Source organism: Aspergillus ruber (genome assembly GCF_000600275.1).
Source record: "Aspergillus ruber CBS 135680 unplaced genomic scaffold scaffold00030, whole genome shotgun sequence".
NCBI lineage: Eukaryota > Fungi > Ascomycota > Eurotiomycetes > Eurotiales > Aspergillaceae > Aspergillus > Aspergillus ruber.
In genome coordinates this window covers 304506-324621 of record NW_024467326.1, presented here as the reverse complement: position 1 = coordinate 324621, position 20116 = coordinate 304506, and the positions used below count along the sequence as shown (strand labels likewise).

The 20116-nt window shown below is 48.8% G+C and overlaps 11 protein-coding genes across 11 annotated transcripts; 5 read left to right on the top strand and 6 right to left on the bottom strand.

Moving 5' to 3' along the window:
* Nucleotides 1-416: 416 nt before the first annotated feature.
* On the top strand, nt 417-2127 carry EURHEDRAFT_463928 (sugar porter family MFS transporter; the record flags this gene model as incomplete). The annotated part of the gene is made up of 5 exons (XM_040784917.1): nt 417-441; nt 490-804; nt 858-1384; nt 1435-1725; nt 1774-2127. 5 exons carry the CDS (start codon nt 417-419, stop codon nt 2125-2127), a joined length of 1512 nt encoding a protein of 503 aa, XP_040635705.1.
* Nucleotides 2128-3564: 1437 nt separating this feature from the next.
* On the top strand, nt 3565-4844 carry EURHEDRAFT_225715 (sugar phosphate isomerase/epimerase family protein). The gene has a single exon (XM_040778028.1). The coding sequence runs from the start codon at nt 3783-3785 to the stop codon at nt 4794-4796; it is 1014 nt and encodes a 337-aa protein (XP_040635704.1). The 5' UTR covers nt 3565-3782; the 3' UTR covers nt 4797-4844.
* A 178-nt stretch (nt 4845-5022) lies between these two features.
* Nucleotides 5023-6301, bottom strand: EURHEDRAFT_416009 (Ldh family oxidoreductase). The gene has a single exon (XM_040782843.1). It carries the CDS (start codon nt 6249-6251, stop codon nt 5184-5186), a length of 1068 nt encoding a protein of 355 aa, XP_040635703.1. The 5' UTR covers nt 6252-6301; the 3' UTR covers nt 5023-5183.
* Nucleotides 6302-6637: 336 nt separating this feature from the next.
* Nucleotides 6638-8538, bottom strand: EURHEDRAFT_380663 (dihydroxy-acid dehydratase; the record flags this gene model as incomplete). The annotated part of the gene is made up of 3 exons (XM_040779324.1): nt 6638-7816; nt 7867-8078; nt 8130-8538. The coding sequence occupies 3 exons, from the start codon at nt 8536-8538 to the stop codon at nt 6638-6640; spliced, it is 1800 nt and encodes a 599-aa protein (XP_040635702.1).
* Nucleotides 8539-8738: 200 nt separating this feature from the next.
* EURHEDRAFT_416008 (SDR family NAD(P)-dependent oxidoreductase) lies at nt 8739-9617 on the top strand. The gene has a single exon (XM_040782842.1). It carries the CDS (start codon nt 8755-8757, stop codon nt 9562-9564), a length of 810 nt encoding a protein of 269 aa, XP_040635701.1. The 5' UTR covers nt 8739-8754; the 3' UTR covers nt 9565-9617.
* Nucleotides 9618-9858: 241 nt separating this feature from the next.
* Nucleotides 9859-11408, top strand: EURHEDRAFT_545808 (sugar transporter; the record flags this gene model as incomplete). The annotated part of the gene is made up of 3 exons (XM_040787455.1): nt 9859-10977; nt 11051-11212; nt 11235-11408. The coding sequence occupies 3 exons, from the start codon at nt 9859-9861 to the stop codon at nt 11406-11408; spliced, it is 1455 nt and encodes a 484-aa protein (XP_040635700.1).
* Nucleotides 11409-11614: 206 nt separating this feature from the next.
* EURHEDRAFT_463726 (SMP-30/gluconolactonase/LRE family protein) lies at nt 11615-12523 on the bottom strand (the record flags this gene model as incomplete). The annotated part of the gene is made up of 1 exon (XM_040784901.1): nt 11615-12523. The coding sequence occupies one exon, from the start codon at nt 12521-12523 to the stop codon at nt 11615-11617; it is 909 nt and encodes a 302-aa protein (XP_040635699.1).
* A 361-nt stretch (nt 12524-12884) lies between these two features.
* Nucleotides 12885-13365, top strand: EURHEDRAFT_380659 (Dabb family protein; the record flags this gene model as incomplete). The annotated part of the gene is made up of 3 exons (XM_040779323.1): nt 12885-12903; nt 12964-13192; nt 13254-13365. The coding sequence occupies 3 exons, from the start codon at nt 12885-12887 to the stop codon at nt 13363-13365; spliced, it is 360 nt and encodes a 119-aa protein (XP_040635698.1).
* A 94-nt stretch (nt 13366-13459) lies between these two features.
* Nucleotides 13460-15749, bottom strand: EURHEDRAFT_518072 (putative Zn(II)2Cys6 transcription factor; the record flags this gene model as incomplete). The annotated part of the gene is made up of 4 exons (XM_040786629.1): nt 13460-14419; nt 14467-15481; nt 15532-15617; nt 15684-15749. The coding sequence occupies 4 exons, from the start codon at nt 15747-15749 to the stop codon at nt 13460-13462; spliced, it is 2127 nt and encodes a 708-aa protein (XP_040635697.1).
* Nucleotides 15750-16253: 504 nt separating this feature from the next.
* EURHEDRAFT_486108 (MBL fold metallo-hydrolase) lies at nt 16254-17692 on the bottom strand. The gene is made up of 5 exons (XM_040785560.1): nt 17434-17692; nt 17356-17386; nt 17178-17308; nt 16871-17126; nt 16254-16816 (listed from the first exon to the last, which is right to left on the bottom strand). Exons 1-5 carry the CDS (start codon nt 17592-17594, stop codon nt 16400-16402), a joined length of 996 nt encoding a protein of 331 aa, XP_040635696.1. The 5' UTR covers nt 17595-17692; the 3' UTR covers nt 16254-16399.
* Nucleotides 17693-19520: 1828 nt separating this feature from the next.
* On the bottom strand, nt 19521-20116 carry EURHEDRAFT_225581 (uncharacterized protein). Its single transcript, XM_040778027.1, has one exon. The coding sequence runs from the start codon at nt 20066-20068 to the stop codon at nt 19769-19771; it is 300 nt and encodes a 99-aa protein (XP_040635695.1). The 5' UTR covers nt 20069-20116; the 3' UTR covers nt 19521-19768.

The window sequence follows — 20116 nt, the reverse complement described above, 5'->3', positions numbered from 1 at the left end:
ATTCCCGTACCCTTTCTCTGCTTTCTATGGTCTCCAGGAAGATAATATCCATGGAGTACGGACTGACGATTTGTCCATTGTACTGTACCTCCGAACGGGGAGCACATGGCTACAGGCGAAAGCAGAACGATTGACAGTCGGGCGAATTTTCCGCCCTTACCCCCGCGGTTAATTTATTTGACATGCGGCTGCCCGTTGGGGAAATACTCGATTGGTGCATTCGGTTAATAGCAATCAGCCGGAATTCAACGCAAATAACCGACTGGTTCTGGATCGTCGTCTTGGTTTTTACCCCAGGTCTCGATCCCCCCAGACCCCCACAGCACCTCCGCATTGCGATACAGCCTAACCGAGTGGCACGACTGGGCTTTATATATCTCAGTTCTCATCGAGACAGAAGATGTCGAGCAGCAGTTATGTATCGCATTTCCAACATCTATGGTACGTCTGCCATTTTGCATCCGATAGCATGTCACTGACGCTTCGCAGTCTTGGCGGCCTTTGGCACCATTGGCGGTGCCTTGTTTGGTTTTGATGTGAGCTCGATGAGTGCCTGGATCGGGGCCGACCAGTATCTGGAGTACTTCGATCATCCCGACTCGAACCTGCAAGGCGGTATCACGGCGTCCATGTCGGCCGGCTCGTTTGCCGGAGCCATCGTGGCTGGGTTTATTTCTGACTATCTGGGTCGTCGATTGTCCTTGATGATAGCATCGGCGGTTTGGATCATCGGTGCGGTGATCCAATGCAGCACACACAGCGTGGCCCAGTTGGTAGCTGGTAGAGTCATCAGCGGGTTGGCAGGTATGTTTCACGTTTCTTCCCAGCGAAAGCAATCGTCGATGCTAACTGATTAGTCGGCGTGACGTCATCGCAGGTTTGTGTCTACCTGGCTGAACTGGCCCCGGCGAAAATCCGCGGTCGAGTCGTGGGCATCCAACAATGGGCAATCGAATGGGGCATCCTGGTCATGTATCTCATCGCGTACGGCTGTTCGATATCCGTGGCAGGTCCCGCGGCTTTCCGGATTTGTTGGGGCGTGCAGGCCGTCCCTGGTTTGATCCTCGGCCTGGCGCTAATCTTCTTCCCTGAATCGCCGCGATGGCTTGCCGGGAAAGAACGCTGGGAAGAATGCTTGGATACGCTGGCATTGATCCACGGTAAAGGCGATCGCAACCACCCGATGGTACGTGCGGAATTCGAGGAGGTACAAGAAGCCGCGCGCGTGGCGCATGAGTCGCAGGATATTTCGATATTGGCTTTATTTGGGCCGCGTATCTGGCAGCGGACCATGTGCGGAATCAGCGTGCAAGTGTGGCAGCAACTTCTGGGAGGAAATGTTGCCATGTACTACGTTGTGTACATTTTCCAAATGGCTGATATGGTAAGTGCATCTGAAATGGCGTTCGTGACCCAACTAACACTCAGTAACAGGGCGGCAATCAATCTCTAACCTCGTCCATCATTCAGTATGTCATCTTCCTGGTCACTACTGGTGTCGTGCTGCCGTTCATCGACAAAGCCGGTCGTCGCATGTTGCTCCTGTCCGGGTCAATTTTGTGCATGGCGCTACATTTTGCCATCGCCGGTACAATGGCAACGTATGGACACTACGCCGACTCGGTCAACGGTAACGAGAACCTGCGTTGGGTGATTGCCGGCGCACCAGGCAAGGGCGTTATTGCCTGTAGTTACATCTTCACTGGCATTTACGGATTGACATGGGTAAGTTTTCAACAGAAATATATGCTGTATAAGGTACTGACTCCTCAGGCTCCAACGGCTTGGATCTACTCATCCGAGATATTCCCTCTAAAGTACCGTGCCAAAGGTGTCGGGCTTTCTGCTGCGGGCAATTGGATATTCAACTTCGCATTGGCTTACTTCGTAGCCCCGGCGTTTACCAACATCCAGTGGAGAACATATCTCATATTCGGGGTCTTCTGCACCGTGATGACACTGCATGTTTATTTCCTGTATCCGGAAACGGCGCAGCGGTCGCTTGAAGAGATCGATTACGTGTTCGATACAGGTGTCAGGGCCTGGAAGTCGCATGACGTGCACGTTCCTCAGCGTGAGCAGGATGCGAAGAAGACAGAGGGAGTTGTTCATGATGAGCGTGTTTAGCTTAGATCTATAGCGTTGTGTGGGTCATTATAGTGCTGCGAGATCGAAATGTTGTTTACCGATTAGACTTATGGCGAGTCCAGGAGCCGGTAGCGAAATCGGAAGTCAGCACACTATATTGACTTCGGCTGCGAGGTACGTAACATTTACTGCTTTTGGTAAACGAGCCCTAGTCGTATACATGCACATTTGCCACTTTACAATGTCTTTCACCGACTGTCCGACCTGCTTTCGTCGCCTTCTGGACAACCGAATGTGATAACACATGTAGCCTGTGTCAAGCTCTGGGTAATCTGAACATGCGTAATCCGGCGAATGTAACGAACCAACTAGGGCTCGTGCGTGATTCTGGTGACGAAACGATATCGTATACTGTAGAGAATGTCGATGCACGAATATCGCTATGATAACTAGTATACCATTTATGTTGGCATCATGAACATGTCGGGAGCAATACGAGTGAATATTCAGTAGATTCTGCTTTTCATGGTGATGTTCTGCTCTGTCTCTTGTCCAGAAGCGAGACTGCATGATGAATCAGTGCCGTACGGGGACCACGAGGTTTCAACAATGAAAGGTGGGATCTACGATAACCGAAGAGATGTACGCTGCTATGAAGAATCAGTCAGGAATTGAGACGCAATGCCGAGTTTTCAGTATGTTTTAGTATCATCCACGCAGCTCACGAGCAAGTCTTCGCTCTGAAGCTGCGGTGAGATTACACGAAGTCACGGTAAAGAGACTGAACTCGAGCAGCGCCTTATAACTTGGTTCTGCTAGATGTTGCGACTTGTTGGAGAGCTCCGAGTGAACCTTAAATTGGCTTTGTGTGTAACAACCTCGGTACATGATATCAACTGGGTTCTCGGAACCTGAAACCCGTAGCTAGGTCATCACAACGCTTTGGAAACACCGATGCCTCCGACTGAGATGTTGTGAGAAGGATTTGATGTTGCAATCGAACAGAAGGGTAAACCCGATTCCACCTTATATATATATCGCTACCACACTGGCATTGATTTCTTTCTTTCTTTTTTTTTGCAAAACCGTGGGAAGAACTGATGAAGCCAGGGACTCATCAAGCTCCGTACCAGGGACATTTCGTAATCTATATAGGAAAAACATTCAGAAAGGCTCTATTATAGTATTCTAGCATGATTTGTCTCAGGTTTGTACACCTATTTACCACTTATTTGCTTAGCCTTAGAATATTGTCTTCGTAGCCAAGCGGCTGAACCCCGTGGTCCTTATGTTCGAACCCGCCGAATACCTTTTGGGCTTAAACTCTTCAGCTAACCATCGCTTGTCGATGTTGCAGTCAATTTTGCTATTTGGCATCGCTTTCGGCTCACTTTCTGTTGCTGCTGCTGCTGCTGCTGTTGTTGTTGCCGTCTTTAAATTGCTTTTTTCTTTTCTTTTTTTTTTTTTTTTTCGTGCCCCGGGAAGACAACCTATACCATGCTGAACATAACGAAGAGAGGATAACGCTGAGCTACTTCTCCTGATGCTGATACAGAAGCACATCGTTGAGTTGTTCCAGTCATTTAGGGAGAAATGGAACACATCTCGCCTGGAATCCATTTTCCGAGTGACTTCACGGTATAAGTACAGCCCAGCGGTACTGTATTCCTAAGGTAAACTGCTTTCTCAAATACATGATGGCACGCCTCTCAAACAAATTGGCCATTAGCACTTCGTCGCTGGGATTGCATCCCTCCCACATCCTGGACCAGAAGATTCAAGCGGCTGCCCAGCATGGCTTCGAGGGTATCGAAATCGTTTACGGAGACTTGAAAATATACAGCGACCGCAACAACCTGTCCGTGGCCGCCGGTGCCGAGAGAATCCGTCAGGCGTGCGAGAATCATCAGCTTGCAATTCTCGCGTTGGTTCCTTTCGAAAATTACGAAGGCAGTAAATCGCCACTCCAGGATCGATTAACCGTCGCAAGCCACTGGATCAACATCGCGCGTATACTTCGTGCAGCCTACATTCAAGTACCATCGCAATACAATCACGATTGTATCGGCGATGAGACCTTGATCGTTTCGGAGTTGCAACAGTTGGCCGACCTCGCCAGCGCCGCAGCACCAGTTATCTCGATCGCATACGAGCCGATGTCATGGGGAATCCACTATCCAACATGGGAGTCCTCGCTCCGACTAACAGAACTCGTCAAACGGGACAACTTTGGAATCTGTCTCGACAGCTTCCATGTTGCCACAAAGCTGTGGGCAAGCCCATTTGAGCCGTCAGGACAGTATCCCAACGGCGCCCGTGATCTGACCGAGTCCCTATATCGGTCAGTCACGCAAATCCCCATGGACAAGCTTTTTTACGTGCAACTATCAGACGGTGAGCAATTCGACCCGCCATTCTCACAGGCGCATCCCTGGTATGTCGAAGGCGAGGCGCCAGAATTCACCTGGTCCAAACATGCTCGACCATTTCCACTGGAGACCGAACTGGGTGGATACTTGCCATTGGGCGAAATAGTGCAGGCGTGGCTTATCAACAAGAACTATACGGGCTGGGTGTCGCTGGAATCTTTTGACCGGCGGATGCGCGATGAGAAGTATAGACCAGAAACAGCGGCAGCTCGAGGCCAGAATTCGTGGCGCAAACTTCAGGCACTGTCATTTGGATCGGAAAATAAAAGCAAAATATAATGGCAAAGATTCTCTTATAATAAATGAACTACGCTGAATGTTTACTATCATCATTATCTGCCCGGTATAAACCCGGCTCAATAACGTAGCACGGTACCGCCAGCGAGATCAAAACAAGCCAATATCGATACTGACATGAGCAATCTTCCAATCAGCGGTAATTGGATCGCGAGGATATGAATGGCGATTACATTATGCCGGGCAAGTGTGGAAGACTGTACATCGTTGGAGCTCATGACCAACTTCCTATAACAATTCAGAATCCGGGGTCCGCTACGGCTAATAAGTACAGGCTGAATAGAACAGAACGCGATAATCGCCAAAGGCATGCTATATTTTAGGATACAAATATAACGATTAAAACTACAGGACTGCCAAACAAGTAAATTAATCGTGTTGCAACTTTCCAACGCCCACTGCTTCAGCTTCCTTGTTCAAGCTCGCAATCTCGGTTTCTGTGAAAGGAATCCCTTCTGCCATGCGTGTGTCCTGTATGATCTGCTCAATCTCCCCGGGATAAAATATGCGATCCACCCCCTCCATCTTCTCGCATCCAACAACTCGCTGGTACAGGTAATCCATCCGCTCCTTGAACTCGTCCACGCTCATAAACAGGTCCGGCTTGATTGCGACGAGGAAATGTCCGACATCTGCAGGCTTCGAAGGATCGTACGGATTGGTAACATGTCCCGCGAACGCAGAGCCAGAGAGCACACCGGAGAACACATCCATCATGATTGAAAGTCCGGAACCTTTTGGCCCTCCCATTGGAAGCATGACTCCCTGCAGCGCCTTGGATGGGTCATCGGTGCGCTTTCCCTCTGCATCCAACGCCCAGTCCTCGGGGATTTTCTCCCCCCGGCGCAGAGCCTTGTAGATCTTCCCACGAGCAGCGATCGACGGTGCCATATCGAGAATGAACGGACGTTCCTTGCCCGCCGGTGCACCGCAAGCAATGGGCGAAACACCCATGAGCTTCGTCTGGCCGCCCCAGACCGGCAACGCCGGTGACGAATTCGTAAACACCAGCGAAAGCATCCCCGCATCAATCGCCTGCTGCACCACCCATGCCGACATGCCAAAGTGATTCGAGTGCCTGACTGAGACCATGCCGATACCGAACTCGACCGCCATCTCGACAGCGCGCTGCATGCCCATGTGCGCTGCGGTGAAACCGAATCCGTTTTGCCCGTCGACCAGGGCTACGACGGGAGTAATTTGCTGGAGTTGTGGCGATGCAGAGACATCGAGGACTTTTTGTCGAACTCGCTCCATGTACGATGGGATTCGATTTGAGCCGTGGGTGTCGACACCGCGAAGATCGGCTTGCACGAGGCAGTCAGCGACGATTGTGGCATTGTTGCTGGGAACGCCGTTGCCGACCAGCACGTCGTGCACAAATGTTTTGAGATCAGAAGACCTAATGTGGTGAATTGGGGAAGATGGATCTGTCATTTTTATATACTAAAGCGTTAATGTTTTGTTGTTGAGATTATACAACTCGATCAAGTACCCATGGGGGGGGGGTATCTTATATGATTGAGGGGCATGTTCGGTTGCTACCCGTGTGGACGGGAGAATCCCGCGGCTCTTGGCGTGGGTAAAAACTGCATGAAATTAGTGCGACGCCAACAACGGAGTCTATCATAATACCGAAAACGTAAACGCCTTATTTTGCTTACGCTACGTGTATAGGAAGCTCATATTTACAAAGTGCTATTAATCATTCCCGGTGGCCATTTTTGGAATAAGTACAATGTGGTGAATGTGCCAGGAGGGGGGAAAAGAAAGAGAGAAAGAAAAAAAAAGTATATTTCGATGCTAGGAACAATATAAACCACTCAAGCTAGGCCTGTCGCTGTTAGAAAGTCAAAATCTGCTCCCTCGTGGGCTTGGTTGACAGCCCGTTCGTACAAGCCCCAATATCCTCTTCTAGTCTGTCGTTCTTTCCATGAACGACTTGTGCTTAAAATCTCCCGTCGACGTTGTTCAATCCTGGCCTGGAGCTCTTCATCACTGGTATTCACCTGTAGAATCCTTTTCTCGGCATCGAACACAATCAGGTCGCCGGATCGAATAACCCCAAATGGTGACTCCGGGACCGCAGATTCAGGCGAAATGTGCAAAACAATCGTTCCTCCTGCCGTACCAGACATACGCCCATCCGAGATGCGTAACATATCCGTGACTCCACTCGCAGCGAGTTTGCGTGGGATAGGTATCATGCCCGCCTCCGGCATTCCAGGGTTGCCGATAGGCCCGATGCCCTTGAGCACGAGGACTGAATCTGCCGTGACAACGAGTTCAGGATCATCGAGACGCAAAGCCATGTCTTGTGAGTTCTCGAAAACCACCGCAAAACCTGTGTGGCGAAGGAGTCGCTTGTCTTTCGAGGCAGAAGCTTTGATCACGGCGCCATTAGGGGCGATATTTCCCTCGACAACAATGAGGGAGGAGGACAAATGCAAGGGATCAGACAAGGGTCGGATAATGCTCAATGAGTACTCGAAGTCACGGAAGGCATGGCGGTCCAAGAACTCGCCGAGAGACTTTCCGGTGATGGTTTTCGCGGAGAGGTGAAGAAGTGGCCGTAGACGATGTAAAAGACACAGCATGCCGCCTGCATTGTGGAAATCGTTCATGTAGTTGTCGCCGCTAGGTTTCAGGTCGACGAGAAGCGGAGTTTGACGGCCGATGTCGTCCAACGTATTAAGGTTGATCGAGCCTTTGACGCCTGGATGACGGTTAATAATGGCCATCAAATGCACCATAGCGTTCGTAGAGCCGCCTATGGCTTGGAGAACAGTTGCCGCATTGTAAAACGATTCAGCAGACAAGATAGCCTGCGGTGTTCTCTGGTTCTGAGCGGCTGCAACAGCATTTGCACCCGTCTGCTCAGCAATCCTAATTCTAGACGCAGACACAGCGGGTGCAGACGCGCCCTGTACAGGAATAAGTCCAAGGGCAGCCGTAATACAAGCCATTGTACTGGCAGTTCCCATCACTCCGCAGGTTCCAATCTATGTCTCGTTAGCACGTGATGTATTATTTGGGGAAGGACAATACGGACCGTAGGGGCGAGCTCCTCATTGATGGCCACGATCTCCTCCATGTCAATGGTTCCTGCTCGATAAGATGCCCAGTTGTTCCTGCAGTCGGTACATGCCCCGATTCGTTTTCCTCGGTGATTGCCTGGCATCATGGGACCCGTGAGAAGAGGAAGCACGGGCTTATTTGCAGATATTCCTCCCATAATTTGCGCAGGAACTGTCTTGTCACAACCTATTTGGGGTCAGTCACGCTTGTCTATTGTATAAATGTACGCAGGCATACCCCCAATCATAATACAAGCATCTACAGGCTGTGCGCGAATCATCTCTTCCGTATCCATACTCATGAGATTTCGCAGAAACATGCTCGTAGGGTGCGAGAATCCCTCGTGCAAGCTAATGGTCGGGAAGTCGATTGCTATACCGCCCTTCAGATGAACGCCTCGTTTGGCAGCATCCAGCAATTGAGCGGCGTTTCCATGGCAGGGGTTGAAGCCGGACGCCGTATTTATAATGCCAATAATTGGACGAGAGAGAGCATCTTCCGAATAGCCAAGTGCCTTGATGAAGACCTTGCGCAAAAACAACGAAAAGTGCGTGTCTCCGTAGGAGGTCAGTCCTTGTCGCAGCCCGGAGGTTGAGGCAATGGGTTTCTGGAGATCGAAATCCTGGCTGAGCTCGCTGGTAGCCATTGTGTCGTTCAAGCGAAGTATCAAACGTAAGTATCTTCTGGTAATCAAATTTCTCTAGAAGAAAAAAAAAAACCTATGATTTTGAAGTGTATCCGGATAACGGATACACGGGGCGCATCCGTCTTGGTGCCGGACGAGCCCCGAGCGCAGCACGACTTAAAACGACGGCCGAGGCTCACAGAAAAACACCAAGCAATCGCAAGGAAGACAAACACAATGCTCAATCTACAAGGTAAAATTGTCCTCATCACCGGTCTTGGCCAAACCAGCGACGAAGGCTGGGGCATTGGAGCAGCCATTGCCACGCTTTTCGCTCGTCAAGGAGCGTTCATTTACGGGGGAAATCGCTCTCTCGAATCCGCGGAAAGAACGAAGCGTCGCATCGAAAAGGAGGGTGGAATTTGCGATGTCGTCTCGACAGATGCCACCGACTCGGCATCCGTGAAAGCCCTCGTCCACAAATGTGTTCGAAAACATGGCCGTATAGATATTCTCGTGAACAACGTTGGCCGCTCGGAGCCGGGCTGCCCAGCCACGATGGCAGAGGACGTATGGCACTCTCAAATCGACATCAACCTCAACAGCGTATACCTCACGTGCCATCACGTTCTCCCGATCATGGAACGACAAGAGTCCGGGGGTGCAATTGTCAACGTTGCCAGCATCGCCGGTCTGCGCTACATCGGGAAGGCCCAAGTCGCGTATTCTGCAACCAAAGCCGCCATTATGCAGTTTACCAAAGCCACGGCTGTCATTTACGCGGATAAAAGAGTTCGACTGAATACGGTAGTCCCCGGATTGATCTACACGCCTTATACCCAAGACCTTGCCAAGCGGTATGCCCCAGGAGGGGACGAGGAGACGTACATGAAGAAACGCGATGAACAGGTGCCAATGGGCCGGATGGGAGATGCGTGGGATGTAGCCAATGCCGCACTGTTTCTAGCATCTGATGAAGCTATGTATATCACTGGGCAGAAGATCGTGGTAGATGGAGCTATAACATCCTCGACAGGCCGTGTTTGAATTTTGTTTTTCTGTATGTAACTACTACTATAGTCGCAATGACAATGAGGTGTGCTTGAACAGAATTGCGCAATACGGTACAGTATCACAATATCAGTTGAATGGAACGTCCCCGTGGTATCCGATGAACAACCGAGCACAAAACATGGGAGGGGGTTGGATCAGCGGGAAAGTCTTGCCAGGTGATTCTTGCGCCAGTATTTAGTTGCCTGTAAGGTATGTAATAATTTAATGACGCCTATTTTCTTTTCTTCCTCCCAGCAAACATTCTCAAAGACTCAAGTCATTCTCACGATGCATCCCAAGCCCCAGATCATTTATCTTTCGCAAATCTTCTTTGTCGTCGGACCTGCCTTTATTCTATACGGTTATAACCAGGCCGGGCTCTCGGCCCTACTAGACCTCCCTGATGTCGTCCGTTACTTTCCCCAGGTCGACACTATCAACACCACAGGGGCTGAGAAGGTACGAAACTCAACCATAAAAGGGTTGGTCAATGCTTGCTTGCAACTAGGGGCCCTTGTGGGTGCTCTGTCCTGCTCGGTAATTGGAGACTCTCTAGGCCGCCGAAAGAGCATCTTCATTGCAGGTTTGCTCGCACTGGTTGGTCAAATCCTTCAGTGCTCAGCGTTCTCTCTGGCACATTTTATCGTTGGACGGGTTATTCTGGGACTCGGGATAGGCCAGTTGAGCGTCACGGTGTCCGTGTGGCAATCAGAAAACTCATCGGCTAGTAAGCGAGGACGCCAGGTCATTGCGGCTGGTATCTTCATTTGCGTCGGTTTTGCCAGTTCCAGTTGGATCAACTATAGCTTCGGCAAGGTCTCATTTCAACCGGTCCAATGGCGCTTACCTTTGGCCATCCCCATCTTGTTCTCACTGGTTATCTGTTTCTCGGTATTCGCCCTCCCAGAGTCCCCACACTGGTTGGTTCAGAGGAATCAAATCGAAAGTGCAATAGACACCCTTGCCAAGCTCAACGGACTCCCCAGAAACAATGAGCATGTCCGATCTGAGATTTCTCGGATTCAACGCTCTCTCGAGGTCATCAAGGGCGCCTCACTCCGGGATATTTTCGCGAGTGGTAAGCAATCGCGGCTTGGATATCGGTTAGTCCTTTGTATCGTGCTGCAAACCCTCCAGCAGCTAGTTGGCGGAAACCTAATCTCCATTTACACCACAACGATCTTCGAGGATAACTTGCACCTCGAGGGAGACCTTCCCCAGTTCCTCGCGGCTATCTCTCTAACATGGAAGTTTCTGTGTTCATTTATCGCCTTCGCTGCCATCGATTATCTGGGACGACGTGTGGTCTTTATTGCCAGCGGAACGGGAATGTCACTTTGCATGACAGTGATGGCCGTTGCGACAAGCTTTCCTGCTTCAAACCAAGCTGCCTCGATAGTTGCTGCGGTGTTCATCTTTTATGTTTAACTTATGTTATCTTATCGGTTTCTTGGGTGGCAATTTCCTTGACACAGCGGAGATTGCACCTGTACACCTTCGAGTTGCCATGTCGTCCATATCGACGGCGAACCACTGGCTGTGGAACTTCATAATCACCATGATTACGCCGGTAGCGTTGTCTAGTATTGGCTGGAAATATTATATTGTCTTCGCTGTTCTGTCTGCCAGTGTCCCCGTGATTGTTATTCCTTTTTTTCCCGGAGACGATGAATCGCAACCTCGAACTGATTGATCTCGTCTTCAGAGAAGCTGCAACAATCTGGGATATCGTTCCGATAGCTCGGTGTCTTCCAAATGGTGATGCTCGAACAGAGGTCGAATTATCTGGCGAGAAAGATGCTGAGATTGGTCGGGTCGAACAGAGGGAAGTTGCTTAACTCATCGGTGAGATAAAAGTTCAATTAACAGATTGATGTGTCTTTCGAAATTTCTCTTTGATACCAAGGATGTGAACAGCTATAGTCATGGCAAATAGTATACGGGATATTACCAGCGCGTATGGAATAGTTCGTTTACAGGGACACCTGATATGTTCAGAAGCGAATGTAAGCACTCACTACATGTGAACCGTATGCATGTTTATCTACAAGCATCCAGCACAATGCCAGTCAAGTCTCAATAACGATCCCGTCTCACTCTCCACTATGTACAGTACATTTGACCCTTCTCCGGCCCATGTCAAGTTGGTTGTTCCCGTTCCTTGCGGGCTTTGAATCTTCGCCATTAGCTCACCATTTGCTCGATGCACGAATATTGTTCCGAGAGTCGAATGCGCAACGAAGATATTTCCCTCTAAATCTAAAGCCATTCCAGCTGGCCCGCCAATACCAAAGTAACTCGAAAATCGCCCAACTCGCTGCACAGATCCATCGGCGTAGAAAGGCACATGCCAGACAGAATTGTCACGAGTCATGGCTATAAAGAGCACCGACCTGTCACGGCTGAGCACAAGGCCGTTGGGCGAAGGCCCGTTCGTGAGGATATGGTCGAGTTTGCCATCGGGGTGAAGTCGATAGACTCTACCGGTTGGGTCATGGAGGCCGGTCATTCCCTGATCGGTAAAGAAGATGGTACCGTCATCACTGACCACCAAATTATTAGGTCCTTTAAATCGCTCGCCATGGTAGCGAGAGGCGAGTGTTTCAAATTGTTTAGTTTCGGGATCGAGAGACAGGATGCCTTGCTTAAAGTCGGCGATCACGATGGTTCGGGAAATTGGATTCCATACCATTCCGTTCGGCTCACCATCATATTCAACGACCAACGACCACTCGGTCGTAATGGGGTCAACTGAGAAGATGCGTCCGTAGGGAATGTCGGTGACGAAGAGCAGAGCGATGGTTGGCACGTATACAGGCCCTTCGAGAAAAGAGTCGACGGGTCTTCCACGTTTCTGATTTTGCGAATGCTCTGACGTGCCTGGGCGTCGAAATTTCTCAGGAAGAGATGTCCATAGCTCAGCAATGACGTTAAGATATTCCAATCTTTCCATATTGTGCGTTGAGTGCTTTGCGGCGAAAAGAAAGTCACCGTTGACAGCCTACATATCCACCATATACGAACACTGACACCTCCAATGCAATGCGATTTCACCTGGCTTCTCGGTTATCCCCCAAGCTGTCAAAATATTGGCCAACAAAAACGAAATTTTTCGAGCCTCGGTAGTCGCGATTCCTTAGAGATGCGCAGCCATGCTTAGTTCTCGGTGGTTATCCGTGATCGCGGAGTTTCCGCACCTGGTGCGCTTACATCCCGTCGAATCAACACCGAGGTAGTTTTATAGGAAAAGAAAGCCACCAGACATCGACTCTTTTTCCTCAAATACATTTTACACGACAAGCCAAGATATCACAATGACTCTTGTCCACATTGGTAAGTGAGAGCAGCCTTCGTTCAGCGAACGTTGATGCTAATTGACCCTCAATTTATCAGTTTTCTTCAAATTCCGACCCGACGTAACCCACGAACACAAACAGACCTTCGTCACCGAACTGAAGAAGCTCAAATCCCTCCCCTGCGTCAAATATGGACGTTTAATCGTCGGGGGGCCGTCAGTCACCGATCCTCTTGAACGGAGTAAAGGCTTTGAGATTGCCTTGGTCAGCTATCACGAAGGCAGGGAGGCATTGGCAGAATATCAAGCGAGTGACGAACATCATAGGTATGGCACCGGATATGGCTCTTATGATTTATGACGGGACTAACGTAGCTTTCATTTGTAGGATCACGAGCACTTACATGTTTCCGTACAAAGAGGATATGATGCGCTTTGATTTCGTGGTTGATCAGGAAGACGAGCACATGTGTTCTTTTCCCGTTTTGAACTCGACGTAAATTGACAGTTTGGAAAGAAATTAGTATGAGCGACATGGCAGATTAAAACGTTATGAGTATATTCGTGTTGTAGAACAATACATTTAACCACGAATCAATGAAAAAACTCCCACATAAGGCCATCGATATCCGGCATGCCACTCCAACCTTGAAAACCGCCTTGTAGAAAATCGTCGAATAAGTTAATATGATCGTGAGCAACGGCCATGTTTTCGGTGTGATCGTGCTGTAGGTGAATATTCGAATTAACCTGACCATAATCGGCGTTCGTTCGACCAATATCACAATGGATTTCACTCGAGGATGAAGCAGCATGAGTTTTACTGAGGTGAGGCCGAATTCTGTTAGTTGTCGGCGAAGATCTCGAAACGGTTGCTTGGTCATTGCCCATGAGTCTTTGAAGGGTGACATTGTAAAACTCGTCAACGCAGTCGCGTGCTCGGTTTGCTTCTGTCCAGTATTCTCCGATACTGCTCAAAATGTTTTGCGACGTATTAAAGTCGGCTGCAAGCTCATCCACACGGCATTTAGCTGCTGTCGACGGCACTTTCCAAATGCAATAAAGCATGACGAATGTACTTAGGAGGATAGAATGTACGACCAACCGGCTGTAGAGAAGACTTCCGGAACGGTAAAGCTCTCCAAAGCCACGCAGCAGATCGACAGCATGGTGGAAACATAGATCGAATAGGTCTTCTGATGGAACTGGGATAGCTGGACTCGGCCTCAACAATAAGATCATGATCTCATGATATCTGATCTTACAAAGTTGGGCCATTCTGACACAATCGCTGCCCGATCGCTGTGGTATCTGAGAGAGCCAATCTTGCAGTGAATGGATCATATCCCGTTGCCACGAAGAAATATCTCTAATCGGTGGATATGCATATGCGGGCGTATCACGAGAGATGCTATGCATAATGTACTTAATTTCCGAATTCATTCGGGCAAGCTTGAAGAGATGGATCGAGTAGGCAAGTGGTGAGGATTGTGTATGCTGCGACTGAGCGTCATTTGGGACGATCAAGTCGTGATCTGCAATGTCCAATGGAAACTACGTACGTGAGCTTGTATTATCAAGTGCCAGCCACGAATACTTACTCGCAATTCGCATGCCTCATCGCGCACCCCAATTGGTCGGCCCATCATCGTGCATATGACGCGGTCGAATGTATAGGCAACCCAAAAAACACGGGTCCTCATCTCCTGTTCTAGAACGGAAATCGAGAACTCTGGCGATGCGCGAATATCACGTTGTAGGCCAAGATCAATCACACTTGCGAGGCATTGATAATTCAGATTCCATATATTGAGACTGCAAGATGGATTGTGCAACGCATATACCATCAGAAGAAGAAGGCATTGTAGGCCGGTCACAGAGCCATCACCACAAGTATGCTCAACATACTCCATCGCTGCAGAGTAATAACCTTCCACGGGAAGATGAACTTTGTACTGGCGAGACAGATCCAAAGCAGCGATAGCTAAGACCATGAATACCTGGAAGAGGTCTGATGGTCTGTTTTCTTGCGACGAATAAACACGTTCAACGGCATCCATATGAGAAGGTTCGTGTAGAAAGGGATACACCAGGTGAATAGTTTGGAAATATCTCGTAGAAAGCTCAATGGCATTTTCTTTTCGAGGAGGCAATGTCGCTGGTGTATTCAATAGCTCTGTTGGTAAATTCGAGGACCCTGGCACGCTCGCTACCGGCTCTTGTTGATTCCTTCGACGATCTGCCCTAGAGAATATGCGCTTTGCAAAGAAATACCCGCTAGAGGGTCCAATATAGCATGGGCCGCTGCCAGATGAGAGGGATACTAGACCGATTTCATGTCCTTGTTGCGGTTCATCGTTGACTGTTCGTGGAATTGCCGGGGTCGAGGGTTCTTGATATTGTCCGTGAGGAATAGTGACAGGCTCGGTTCGCGATTGTTGACCTGGAGGCGGGCTTTGTGCAAATCCAGAATCAATTACACCGTGACTGCTTGGAACAGCTGTCTGTGGCTGTTCAGCCGACACTCTGGGACCCGAAGTCAGATCGACATCAGGGCAATTTTCTCTGAGCAAAGACTCTGCCCATCTCAACCTGTTTTCCAAATTTGCCAGGTAACTAATGAATAATTAATAAGAGCAGAAGCTACACACTTCTGGAACACTGACAGACGATGAACCTCCTGCTTCCCATCATTCACGCAATCAACTCCCACCTTTCGGCAGGATCCGCAAGAAGGCAAATCGCCATCACACTGCCATCCAAGGACAAGAATTAGTTATATTGTATCAATGAAGACGCGTAACTTGGAGTAGCGTACACGAATCTTTCTACGCTGGCACCTTCGACAAGCGACCCGATTTCGGACCCGTCGAGGCGAATCCATCATTGATAGGGCGCAGTCAAAAACAATTACAAAGTAGATATTTGATATGCATCAATAGCTATAAAAAATAAACCATGGCTTCTCTTCGTGGCTGAGGTGTGCATCCAAGTCGTTTGCAGACGATGAAAGGAGAGCGGGATTTTCCCATTCCGAGTTCTGTTTATACACGTGACTCGGATTTCAACAGCGATCAGCAGTGAGTAGACGCGATTATTTTTCTTTATGTTGCTAATCAATGCACTATATAGCACACGTGAGTCTACACTAATCCAGGCATGGACACTCTTTTCCTTGAGCGGAGACGGCGTGAAATGTCACACATTCCAGTTGCCGCAGATTCGATTCTGGGTGGGAGATCTTTAGGGCTTTGTATGGATTTCTTGACTACTACCGCGGGAAATGGGAGAACTTAATTGGATAGAATCGAGATTTGGGATAACAGTACAGAAAAACGGCATGATAGCTTTTGAACTTTTAATATTGACGGTCGAGTATAACGCCAATGTTCATTGGAGACATTTGAATTATACCGTTCGGAGATGTTAATGCATAAATAGTAGTACGCAATTTGGCATTCCTGAACGATAACGTGTCATATGCTGCTGTCGTTACATTATCCGAAGGACTAAATTCAAGCGACGCCCTTTATGCTACGACCTAACACAGAACTGATACTTCTCCCCTCGATCCAAATACACCACACCACCATCCAGTCCTTCCTGCTGAACGAGCTTCTGAAAGTCCTCCAACGGACTCGCGAATACCTCATAGTCATCGTAATGAATTGGAATCGTCACGTCCGGCTTTATCAGTCGCAACAATTCAACCCCCTGCTTGGCGTCCATCGTCACCATCACTGCCAAAGGAGACATCTTTGGCGATGGCACTGTCGTCCCGCCGAGGTGAATGAGCATCAAATCGACAGGGTGGTCGGGATAACGTTTAGGGATTTCCTTGAGGTCGTTGACCATCAATGTGTCGCCGGAAATGTAGATGCGGTAGCCGGTGTTGAACGTGTTGTTCATTTCATAGCCCAGTTCGACCATCCAACCGTTTGTTGGAGGGATCTAGCCTGTATTATTATCATAAAACATCCCTTCTGAGTCGGGTGGGGGACATACAGCAGAAACGTATTCATTTATTTTCTCTATTGGGCCAGCAACATGCTTTCCAGGCATGCCGGTGACTCGAATTCGGGGCTGCTTTTGCAATGTATCCTCTTTGATATTGACCATGAGTTGGTGAAACGGCTCCAAGTCGTGGACATTCGTAAATGAATCGTCGCCCTTGGATGACAATGCCCTTTTGGCTTGGCTAGTACTGACAATAGGTAGATCACGTCGGAGACTCGCTTCGACCTCTTGATCGAAATGGTCGCTTTATCAATGTCAGTCGGATACGTCGATGAACAGGAGTGTGAGAGCTCACGCGTGATAATGCGAAAGAAGAACGAGATCAATCCGGGGCAGATCACGCAAATCCACAGACGGGTTAGTTCGACGAGTGCTGGAGACGCCTGGGCCGAGATGGACGTGATCACCGGCGTGAAGAAAGTTAGGCTGCGTCGACATCAGTATCCTAGAAACTGACTTTGGGTAAGACTCACATCGGTCAGAACTCGAATCCCCTCCCATTCTCTATGTAATTAGTACCTGGTCAATGAATTTAAAGTATACAAACTAACAAGATTGTTGTTGCAGTCCCAACAAAATAGACGGAAGCATTCTCGCCACCAGCCTTGGAGGGATGCTGCTTTTCTTCTTTGGCGACGGGGAGATGCGCCGGAGGGCTGGCGTTGTCCCTCGTGGGGGGTTTCGTGATAGCCGGATTTATCGTGATTGACATTATTTTCGTATCTTGCTTCTAATAACAGTTCTCTGTCGGTCGGAAAGTTGTATTCAAGTATATAAGGAATATGACCATGACGTCACGGTTATATCCTTATGGAATCAGCCCTCGTACGTCGACTACTCGAGCCGTCAGTCGCCTCCCCGTACTTGATTTCACCCACGTGTCGTTGAGGAGCTCGGCCAATGCGGTTTTGACTTGGCGGTCCGACTCAGTTTCGTTGCTGGCATCCTCGAGCAGTTATTGTCTTTTATCTCTCGTAAAAAGAAGATATCTCAAGCGCCTGATGTGGGTTGAGACTTAGTTCGAGGATTTTGATGGTTGAAGATTTCGTAGCTAACTTGCTATGATTTTCAATGGAAGCATTTTCATCCATGCAACAGCATAACTACACCTCGAAATCAACATATTACTTATCTATCCTAGGAACTAAGACGCTGAAGAAGAATCTTTCATATCCTACTAGAGTTATGCGCCGTAAACTCCGAGGAACACTGTAATCGTTGCTGTACAAACTCATTATCCTGATGCATAATGTTAAAATGAATAGCACCACCTCAGCTATTTTCTCTGAAGACGTCCTATGAGAAGCCATCGACACAGCGTTCATCGCATACGATAGCACTGTCAACGCGTCCATTGCCTGTCAAGTATACATAGTACAGCACTACACCACGGAGAGCTGAAGATGTAGTTTAACTAGGACGAACAACAGCACTGGTATTCGCACACTTACTGCGCATACAGAGTACGATCTAGGTTACTCACCTCTGTCGATGACTACTCCCCAACGTATCTGTAACCTGCCGCATTACTGATTTTTGCGCGTATAGTTCAAGTAGGCACCTGTTCATCAACTGAGATAGAAAGCTTCGGGACGCATACGGGCAGACTTGACGGGCGGATTTCGCCTATCACCACGCCATAAAGTCCAAGCACAAGGGTAAGGCTGACCAAGTATATTCGCGTTCCTAAATTAGGATCGAAATCGTCATTCTGGGCGGGTAGAACCCTCTCAGGCATTTCACAATATTGCCAGGCCAGTCCCGATATAGTATAGCAAGTGAATCGCACTTGGTGGCCCCAAATTCGTGAGCAATATAATTGAAACCGCGCTAAATTGGTGCTGCATCTAGTATTAGCTGCATAAATCCATTTAGCTATTCATAAAATTAACCACTGCTCACAATAATCATAGTTTGCGGCGTGGCTCAGCAGCCTGCAGGATCCGATGCCACCCAGTTCCTGACTCAAGATGTCACTGAGAATAGGCACGCATAAAATTCGAATATGTTGGATACAGACATGAGTTTGAGAATTGAGATTCAGTCTTAGAAAAAAGAATGAGTATTGGATAACGTTACGATGCTGGAGCAGATTGCACTCCTCGATTACTGTATTGGGGCAGAGAGCGGTAAGACGATGGCAGAATAAACACGGCAGAATAAAGCGGTAGACTCAGCCTCCGCCATGACCATGTCGACTTCATCGCGACAACTTCACACTCTACACTCCATACTGTCCACAATGGGGGCTAAACGATGCAGACTCCCCCAAAAAAAGCAAACCCCCAACTTACGTTGAGAATGCACCCTAGAGAACTTGAAACATAAGGAAAACTGCCTTATCCGAGTCAAAATGGGCCGGGGGGGTTTCAACTGTGATTCCTGCAGCATAGCCCCAGTAGGGTCCTGCCACCCCCAAATGGCTGTTCAAGAGACTATTCAGATCGCATGTCGGATTTCAATCAATGCAACTCTTGGCAATGTGGCTTTTGCAACTGTGAATGCATCCTGGATTCCTGTAGGATCCAAATGGCCCCGGGTCTGTTCCCACTGGGCTGCGATACTCCAACAACATGCCCATATTCATTGATTCTTCATTAGAGTAAAATAAGCTCGCCCCATACGTGAGATCCTGGTTGGTCCTGGTGCGCTTCCTGCGTGTATTTTCAGAGAATGCGTAGGTACTGTTGCGATCTTTGAACCCCAAAGGTCAACAACCTTTGCCATACAGCATCGCGATGAAGGCGTGCGCCTGATCAGCCTGGGCCTGGGGCCATCTTTGTATACAACTTCACAACAATATATGAGAGAAAATACTCTATAAAAGAGTGCTCAAATCCATCCCAGAATCGAATTATCCATCAACAACAATCACAACAATCTTCACTACAAAGCTTCCAATCTCAAGGCCTTTCTGCTTTCTACAACTCTTTGCTTTACAGCACCGTCAACTTTCAACCAATCTTCATTCAAAATGTATATTGACACTTCCAAGCTCGCTACTGTGGCTCTTGCCACCATCCTCTCTGCCAACTCTGTCATTGGTGCGCCAGTTGCTGGACTCTCTTCCAGCTTGTTGACCCGTGACCCCCGCGGCGGCCACCACCACTCTAGCTCTAGCTCTGGCGGTTCGACTGGTGAAAGAGTCTCAACTTGGACCGGTGCTCTGTCCGACATTACTGGCATGGGCGCCGACGCTGCGACTATAGCTGAGGCTGCCAACAACCAGAAGCG

What these genes read in the sequence shown, in the direction of transcription:
- EURHEDRAFT_225715 (XM_040778028.1), top strand. Translation starts at nt 3,783, where the DNA reads ATGATGGCACGCCTCTCAAACAAATTGGCCATTAGCACTTCGTCGCTG.
- EURHEDRAFT_416009 (XM_040782843.1), bottom strand. Translation starts at nt 6,251, where the DNA reads ATGACAGATCCATCTTCCCCAATTCACCACATTAGGTCTTCTGATCTC.
- EURHEDRAFT_416008 (XM_040782842.1), top strand. Translation starts at nt 8,755, where the DNA reads ATGCTCAATCTACAAGGTAAAATTGTCCTCATCACCGGTCTTGGCCAA.
- EURHEDRAFT_486108 (XM_040785560.1), bottom strand. Translation starts at nt 17,594, where the DNA reads ATGTCAATCACGATAAATCCGGCTATCACGAAACCCCCCACGAGGGAC. An exon ending in GGATTCGAGTTCTGACCGAT is followed by an intron (nt 17,309 to 17,355) that starts GTGAGTCTTACC and finishes ATGTCGACGCAG; the next exon opens with CCTAACTTTCTTCACGCCGG. An exon ending in TAAATGAATACGTTTCTGCT is followed by an intron (nt 16,817 to 16,870) that starts GTATGTCCCCCA and finishes AATACAGGCTAG; the next exon opens with ATCCCTCCAACAAACGGTTG.
- EURHEDRAFT_225581 (XM_040778027.1), bottom strand. Translation starts at nt 20,068, where the DNA reads ATGCCAGTAATGTCGGACAGAGCACCGGTCCAAGTTGAGACTCTTTCA.